Raw genomic sequence first — 9,020 nt, 5'->3', positions numbered from 1 at the left:
AAAATATATATATATATATATACACACATATATATACAAAGACAAGAGAATTTTAAGAATTAAATTTAAAAGTGAGCACTGAGTATTTAAAATCCACGTCTGCATTAAGGTCACCCACGCGGCGAGAAGGACCATCTATTCTTATTTTAAAACAGCTGTCTTTTCCACGGGGACAGTTGTTTGCCTCCTGACCCATCGATAGCCTATTAATACAATTTAATTCTGCAGTTGTTTCTGTTTAAAGAGTGTTTGGAGCGAATTGTTTCTTTTGTTTATGATCAAACAAACGAGCTCTGGTAATCTTATGTTTTATCTCCCTAACATATGGAAAAGCTATTTATCCCAGCCAATCACAATAAAGTGAAGAAAACCCCATTTTATGGAAAGGTATATATCACAAGTTTGTTCGTCATTAAAGATATGATTACCAGTGAAAACCCTCCGAAAGTGGCACATTTATGATTCCAGGAACAGATGGGGACATCCATTTTCCTTGCAAATACTTTTGAAATTGCTCTACTGGTAGCAGTATAAAAATGATATACAGATGCCAGTGCCAACGAAGCCGAGACAAGAGATCCAGATTTACACAGTAAAAGCTTCACATGCGCTCTGTCAGCTTTGATTGATCTGCACTATACCTCAGAAACTTGTTGACTGGGAAAGGAAACAGCGCAAATAATTCACCGCAACAAGGCAGATAATTCACCCCGCCAATCGCTCCGCTCCGCTTCTCCGGGCTGTGACATACGAGTCCTCCCGCCGCACAAAGAAGCATCATTCTCCAGCGTGAGCAGCGGTCGGTGTCACGGAGAGGGGAGTAAGGGGGAGAGAGAGAGAAAAAGAGAAAGGTGGGAGCAGCGCACACAAAAGGAGGGAGAGGAGAAACAAGGGGAAGTTGGCTTTGGGCAATGGGCACAGCCATCCACGCTCCACGCGGAGCCCAGGACAAGCCATTCAGCCCCAATTGTCATTATCATATTGATTAAGTTCATCAGAGAGCAATTTTAGGTTTAACGCCAGCGGATGGGAGAGGGAGCAAAGAATTATCTAAGAAAAGCACAACATTCTTACCGCAGGGACGTTTCCCTGTTCCAGTTCATTGAGGGAGTTGATTAAGTTTAAATGAAGCAGACACTGGATAAAAGTAAGGGTATTGACCACTGGGCAGCGCGGTCTGCGCTTGAAAAGGCCTGATACATGCAGAAAAGCAAGATTTGCTAAATGCTCTAATCTTCAATCAAATCTTACATCAATACAGACAAAGTTTGGTAATGAGAGATTCAATGAAGCATGCGGGAGAAAGAATTAATCCTCTTGGTCTAAACTGGGTTCAACTTTGAAGCCTGCTCCGAAGGAAAGACAGTTATCTAAATGCTAAATAAGAAACTTATTGTACTTTTCATGGCATGCTAATCTTTTGTCTATTTCATCTCTATTATTTGTATGCTCATAGGCGGCAGTTGTCATGGTGATTATATCAAACCCACTTCTGTGCGGATGGCTGCGAGGAATCAGGGCCTCCCTCCAGCCCTCCGCCGGGGTCAGCCCTGCCCTCCCGCCCGCGGCAGATCCCGCACCCGGCCCCGCCGCTCGGCCCACGGGGACACGGAGGGACAGAAATCGCCTCCCCGGCACCAGCGGCGTTTTGGCAACACCGGCCCCCTCCTCTCTCCTGCCCATCACCTAAACCGGAGCGGTTTCCCTCCGTGAAGGAGTGCCTTTTTCTCTCTCTTTTTTTTTTTTTTTTTTTTTTTTTGGTGAGCTTGTCCTGATAAGCTTTTGATGTCACAAATCAAACACTCGCCAGGAGGTAGATAATGGGGAGTGTGATCTCCTCTATTTGTACATAGACAGCGCTTTTGCACCGGCACTGCCTTGAACCAGTGTCAAACTCCTCGGGCTTTGTTGGAGTCTGCCTGCCGCCCCCCGGCCCGGGGTGCCCTGCACCGCGAGGGGGGCCACCCCGCTCCCCGCCCGTCCCCGCCGGGAGCCGCGGCTCCCCGTGACAAGAGGAATTAAGATTCATATTATGCAAATGCCGAGGTGAGCGCAGACACTCTAACCGCGCAAGGTTTGGAGGAAAAGAAGAAAGCGGGGGGCGGCGGAAAGAGAGAGCGCAGGGATATTTTTTTTAACCGCACGTTGTTGACACTTGGGGGCAGCGGCCAGTAGCAGTCACCGAGCTCCGGTCCAAGGGTAGCGCTGCGGAGACCGGCACCCCGGCAGCCTGCGCCCAGTGGACCCGGGCATGGAAATTCCCAGGCTATTGATCTGACATCCTAATTTATCCTCCGGTACCAGGGAAGGACTAATGGAAGCTTCCCTTGCACAGCTCCGGAGAGAATGCAGCCAGCACAAATAGGGGGGTGCGAGAAAGAGTGGGGCCTTCCCCCGGCTTGCTCCCTGCGATACAGCCATCTGAGCGCACAAGGGTGGCACCCGAGCTTTTATGTCTTTTACAAAAGTTGCCAAATTAAGGCCGGATTAGGGCTCCCTTCAGGATTTGTGGGCTCTTTAGTGGCTGGGAGCTGCCCATATAGCCCACCAGTCCTTATGAAAAGCTTAAAAAGTAATAAAAGGGGGAGTGATCCCCAGAGAAAGTAACATGTATAACCCTTATTAAAGGAGCAGCGAGTGGGGCTGTGAACTTGAATAACTGTTTGAACTTTAATTTGTTCATTAACAGGATTTGCCCCTGACTGTGAATGTTATTACTTCTCTTAAAAGCGAGGTGCAAATGCAAAGCCATAATGAAAGAGCCTGGCAAAAAGTTAAACGCCCCGTAATTACAGTTGCCTCATTGAAAACTTAAAGTAATACAAAAGTGCAGAAGATGGGAGCCGGGCTGATATTCTCCCAACACCTCGGGCTCGGACAGTGAGCTCCGGGCCCCAATTCTCAGCCCTATGAACTCCCACTAGTTCACTATATCCATATGCGAAATGGTGGTGTTTAAACAAGTTTTAAACACCCTTAAAACATTTTAAAAATAATCCATATACTTCTGTTTTCCTTTTCCTCAGTGGGAGAAGCCTGGTTATTCCTCTGTTTTAAGTCTTGAGTGAAACACTGTGTCTGAAGTCAGATCTAATCTGCATGTTTGTATCCTAAACAGGGCACATTAGCTCTTCTCCCCCTCATCACACCGACAGTAGATAAAACTCTGGAGAACCGGAATAAAACAAACTACTACTCCTCTCAGAAGGTATATGACTTTGTACTGATGCGTTTGCCAGTTAGCTTCGCGCTGACTGTCGTTTTATCTGTCAGTTATCCCTTTCCAGGGTTTGTCAACTGTGTTTTTATAGATTCGCTTGTCATCTGCATCCTTCCTCAACAAGAACATGCAGCCAGGTCGCAATTAAATATACAGATACACGAGCTGCTAGCGAGATTTCACCCTCCTATCCGCAGCCGAGCCGGGGAGCTGATTGCCCTGTCACTTCTTCTTTAGACTTAAAACGCCTTAAAACTCGCCGGCAGAGCGCCGCATTCGTTAGCCGGGCGCTTGCTTTTGTCCGCCTCCCTCTCGCCAACGACGGCGTCTTTGAAGTGGGAACTTGAGCAGCTCCTCATCTGCCGGGGGCGCTGAGCCCGGGGCTCCGGGCCCCGCATCCCGCCGGCGCTCCCGGCCCGGGGGAGGGCGGCTGAATTATGGATTTGACGGGTCGTGGGGGGCTCCCTGTGCCGGGGAGACACGCTGATAGTGAACCTGAACCCCGAGAAATGCAGCCGTGCCCTGGCGAGGCCTGGAGCCCGCCGGACAGGCGGGACTCTTCCAGCACGGCTGGTGGCAGCGGGCATCACCTCCGGCCGTCTGGCTGCACTTTCCAAGGCAGGTGCAAATGGAGACACCTGATCGAGTCAGGCTTTGCAACCACGATCCAAACCAGAGGAAATGCAAGACAGCACTTCAGAAAGAGAGCAGGAGGGAAAACCCCTCTACTAGTTCAAAATGCTTTTCTGAACCTACGACTGACTGCACATTAAGGAGATCATGCTATCTTAATATTAAGTAGTTGAATTGTTTCAATTACACCACTATAAATAAATATATGCCATATTTTACAGGTCCAATTATTTACTTTTCACATTTTTCAGCACCATAAAACTCATTAGAAAAAGAAAACAAACCAAAACTATTTAATAAAATTGGTACTCAGGAAAAAAAAATCACATTACTCAAAGTAAATTAATTTCTTCAACTCTACTTGCCCATCCCAGAGCAGATAGTTGTTGCCACTATCACCCAAGGAAAGGTCTGCAAAACCAGCAAGACCCAGCTATTAGCTGAGAAGCACTAAATGCAGCCTGGTCTTGACCCAGAAGACATCAGCCAGGAAAGAGATAGTTTTCTGTAATTATTGTACTAGCTTGGAAATGGAAAGGAACTTTCTAAAATAACCAGGTCCCAAGATAGTAGCATCTTATCTACAAAAATACCTCAATCTGCACCTGGTGATGAAGCAGCAGGCCAGGCAGGGATCAAAACACAGGTGGAATGTGTTTTCTGAAAGAAACAGGACAAAACTTACATAGCTGCATTTGGTGCCACATTCGAATGGCCTTCAGCTCCCATCACCCTGCCATCGTATCACAAAAACTCTGCACATAAGCGACAGGACTGTTATCTCCAAAAGTGTCCCTGAAGGAAGGGTCCCAGCCTTCTCACCAGGCAAACAAAAAGGCGTTCCTGGCAAGGGTTGCTAAGTAATAGCATACCCAAGCTGTAATCTGATTAGTAAACAGCACAGAATTGTCCTGAAAACAGGAGCCTCACCGTGGTCTTGGCCTTGCAATGGCCACGCACCAGTACAGGCTGCCATGCTCACACGGCTGTACTGTGGTGTGACTGCACAGCACTTCTTGCACGATCAGTGCAGGAACTACTATTATGTTGCTAGGTTCCCCCCATCTAACCTCTGATGATTGCTTTACACGTGAAGAGAATTTGATACAGCACAGATAAATAACATCTGAGGCTTGATCAGACACTGATTAAATCGCTCAACTTCACTGAGTGGACTTGATTAACTGCAAACTCGGATCTGGATGTCACCTTCATAGGAACATCACAAGCCTACCTATTTCTGCTGGCAGCCTCACCCACACGCTGACGGGAGGATGACAAAATGGAGCCTGCCAGAGCAACCCCCAGAGACCCCATGGGCACAGAGGCAACGGAGGCTGCTCAGAAAGAAACTGATTATGGGCAAGCAACACCCCCAGCAGCCAGTAGGCCCCGAGGATGTGTCACCTCGTGGTCAAGAGTCCATCAAAGTAAAAAACGATTAAAAAAAAAAAAAAAAAAAAAGAGAGATATAAAAAAGTAGGCATCTGTTTGGCTCACAGGAGGTATTTTTCACTTTTAACAGAGCAAGGTGCTTACCGCTCCTAGCAAGGGCTTGGATGAGGTCTGTGTATGTTAGGCCACAGGAGTTTGTTATCAGAACATAGGAGGGGTTTGCCACAGCTTCTCCAGGCTGGGGTTGACTGTAAGATATGCCTTCTAGCTTCTGCTCTGGTACAACTCCAGCACTCTCACCTTTGAAGATAACATTAATTTTACTTTACATATGCACTGGCAGATCAATCTGCTATGTATTTCTGATCAGATAATGCATGCAATTCGACATGCAAGATATATGAATTGTAACACTTTTATAAATCAGCATTTTACACAGCACATCCTGCTCCTGTGAGCTAACCTTGTCTTCAGAGCTGACAATTTCCAACATCATTGCTTTGAAGCACTGAAATGGCAAGACAGCAATCTACTGAGCTAGCACATACCTCTGAAAAGAATTATATAAATACTGTACACTGCATCTGAAATTGATCAATGAAATAGTCAGGAATTAAAATCTTGATATATTAGCAAAAATAACTAGACCTTTAAAGCAAATAAGCCCTTAGGCTGTAATGAAAATCATTGATGTAGTTTTCAGTTGGAGCAGGAAAAAATATCTATTATTTCGATGCCGGTGCAATCACACACGGAAAAAAAAATATAAAACTGTTTTTTCCTTTCATGCAGATAAAAAAAGAAAAGCGATCTTGAACCAGCTGCATGGAATGCTTCCCGGTGAGGTGTTTCAAGTTAACTTTCGGTTATTAGCTGGTCAAATTTATATCGCTGCGTAAAACCGCCTGGTCTTCGCAGACAAAATAATAATAATAAACAAAAGCAAGTGCTCTCCCGGAAGGGTCTGGCAGCCTACAGGCAGCTTCCCTCCCACGAGGCTCCTGTAACCCGGCGGTGCCGGCAGCAGCCGGGGCTCCGCGGCGCGGCGGGAGCTCTGCCGGCCCGGCCCGGCGCTGGGCCCGCGGTGCCGCTTACCTGCACGGCGGCGGAGGGGCTGGTGAGGGCAGGGAGCAGGAGTGGGGACAGGACCTCTTCTCCAGGAGATGCTTTGGAGAGGCGCCCGCGCCTCCACCCCCTTTTCTTTCCAGGGGATGCGGAGAGGGAGCCAGGGTGCACGTCTCCCTAACCGGGAATCGATGTGCTTTGCCCCCGCAGCACGGGGGTTCTGCCCTGCCCTGCTCCCACTGGCACCGACACTCTGTCCTTCGGCCTGGGAGCGTCAACCGAGCCGCAGCGCCCAGCCCCGGAGCACCGTCTCCCGACGCTTCGTCACAAATTTACCCCAGCGCCCTCCTCAAATAAAGCTTTTTTTTTCTCCCCTTTCTTTTAAAATTAAAATTACTAATGCGCTTGGTTATATCATTAAAAAGAAAATATTTTTAACGGGAAAAGACTCACGGGGACTAAAACCCGCAGATGACGGTAGCAGCACGGTGGCACCTGCGAGCAGCGCCAGTGCTACTGCGTTGCCAGCTCCGGCGCCGTCGCTGTCGGAGGCTACTGGGGTGATGTCCGCGGCCATTTGAGTCCCCGTCTAGCTCAAAGAGCGATATGCATATATATATTTGATAGATATAATTATATATAAATATAATTAGCAAACCTCGCTAGCAGGTTGCGTGGGGACGCGGAGTCGCACAGAGCGGCGATACCCGGTTCAGCACCGAGCAGTGGAGCCGGAGGGGAGGACACTCCGCACGTTCTAAGGGGCTGCGGTGGAAGGGCCCGGCCGGGTGGTGGCGGGCAGAGGGACAGGCAGCTGAACGCGGTCTCCCCGCCGGCGGGCAGGCGTAGCTGTACTCGGGGTACTTACGGTGCCGCGGCCGACCCGGCCGAGGGACCCGGAGCGGGCGAGGAGCCGCCGCAGCGCGGGAGCGGCGCCCCCTGGCGGCTGCTGGGAGAAACGCCGCGCGCGCCCCCGCCGTGCCGGTGCCCGGCGAGGGGGGGACCCGTCCCGCCGGCCCGAGCCCCGATGTCCTTTCGATGGCGGTCACTTGTGCCGCGCCGTCCTTGGACTAGACTGAAGCGATCAATTAGAGCCGCGAAGTCAATCGCCTCACGCCGCGGGGTGGAGGCGGGGGGGACATCGGGCGTCCAGGAGGTGCGCCTGCCGCCCGGAGCCACCGCGGCACCGCTCCGGCCCACCCCCCTCCCGGGGCCGGGATCCCCGCCCTGGCCCAGCCCGGCCTCCTCCCCCGGCGCGGTGCTGCTCTGCCCGCGCAAGGAGCCGCCCGCTCCCCCCCGCATGTGGAATCTGCAATCAACTGCCCAATTTTGTCATTTGGAAACACTAATTATCTAATCACGCCACGCTGCAGAACGTACTTGTCTGCCCAATTAGCTAGGACAATTATTAAAATTCGGAGGCCTAATTATGTCTCAATTTAATGCTGGCAAACTCGCGTATAGAGCAGTAATTAAAATCCTCTCCTTGCCTCTGCCTTTAGGGCAGCGTTGATTAGGACCTGTCAGGGGCTGTGCTGCACCGAACCAGCCAAGCGGATTGTGCAACATGACCCCGCATTGTTAAGTGTGTCAACATATTAACCTGAATTCCCTTCAGCCCCCATAATCACATTTGGTAGGAGGAAGAAAAGGGGCTAAAACATAAAGCATTTTATTAAAAAAACATAAATTCTTTTTAATTAATGCTGTAAGAGATCTGACGCTGCTTGAGCTACCAAATGCTGCAAGTCATATAAGGCTGGTGCTTCTAATTACTAGTAAAGGAAGGTTTGCTCTTCTCTGTTAAAAAGACTTCCCTCTCCTCTCATTTAAAGAAAATGATCTTTCTTTTGGGTAGTGTATTTTTTAAAACCCAGCTAGTTGGCTTCCAGTGATAAAGTTGATTACTGTTTTTTTTGTTTGATGATGGAACACAAGTGAATATTGACTTCTGCGAGAATCAAACAGAGGACCGGAGGCGTAAATAAAACGGTCAGGATTTAACACTTGAAAGAAGTTAATAAAGTTGAAAATTAAAAATCATAATATTGAGATAATTTCTAAATATTTATTTTTGCTCAGCTCTCAAGTTTGATAGGAAGTCCATATTAAAACACAGAGAGATGAGAACTGGAGTTAACCTCATCAGCTGCATTCCTGCCCGGTGTAGCACAATCTCGTCCCAGGGAGGAGCAGCCGCTGAGCCAAGCATCCCCCAGCAAAGGCTGTACAGGAGGACTGGCCCCCTGGCCTTGCGGGCAGAAGCATTCCCCTTTGACACCCCCCTTTTTTGGCTGGAAAAATCACAGCACTGGGGAAGGTGGTTCCTTCATCTCCTGTTAGTGAATTCCCAAGGGTTTGGGACTACAGAAGCAAACCACAATTCCAGAGCAGGGGAGGCCTGTCTGCTGCGCAGCAGGGAGCCGGGGGGCCTCTGCTCCCTCTGTGTGTGCCCCCCATCTTGGAAGCAGCCCCGCTCCCAGCCTCCTTGGATAGCAAACCAAAGTGCAAATCTGTGTTCTGGCTTGTTCCGGTGGCTGTCAGCGTGTTTTCCTCTTGTCAGCAGCAATTGACTGGTCAGGTTCACCCTTGTACAGCAATTGTAACAGCTCATTGACAGACCAGTGACCCAGCCGGACCCGATAATGGAAAACTATTGATTTCTGCGGGCTCAGCAGATCTGCAATGAATGCCCCATATAATGTCA

The 9,020-nt window shown here is 49.2% G+C and overlaps 1 protein-coding gene across 9 annotated transcripts in view; it reads right to left on the bottom strand.

Moving 5' to 3' along the window:
* Positions 1-7,520, bottom strand: part of LOC102093723 (uncharacterized) — a 14,127-nt gene extending 6,607 nt beyond the window's left edge. For 2 of the 9 annotated variants that reach the window (XM_065072642.1, XM_065072643.1), the window contains exons 1-4: positions 6,767-6,914; positions 5,393-5,548; positions 4,447-4,513; positions 642-782 (exon numbers count right to left, since the gene is read on the bottom strand). In XM_065072642.1, the coding sequence (XP_064928714.1) occupies positions 642-782; positions 4,447-4,513; positions 5,393-5,548; positions 6,767-6,890 (488 nt within the window). In that variant the 5' untranslated portion in view covers positions 6,891-6,914. Of the gene's footprint in view, positions 1-641; positions 4,514-5,392; positions 5,549-6,343; positions 6,705-6,766; positions 6,941-6,971 lie in introns of those variants that run through there. The other 7 variants (XM_065072644.1, XR_010474380.1, XR_010474381.1 and 4 more) reach the window with 7 other exon arrangements.
* Between the last annotated feature and the right edge of the window lie 1,500 nt (positions 7,521-9,020).

This window comes from Columba livia, chromosome 8, assembly GCF_036013475.1.
Source record: "Columba livia isolate bColLiv1 breed racing homer chromosome 8, bColLiv1.pat.W.v2, whole genome shotgun sequence".
NCBI lineage: Eukaryota > Metazoa > Chordata > Aves > Columbiformes > Columbidae > Columba > Columba livia.
This window is presented reverse-complemented; position numbering and strand designations above follow the sequence as displayed.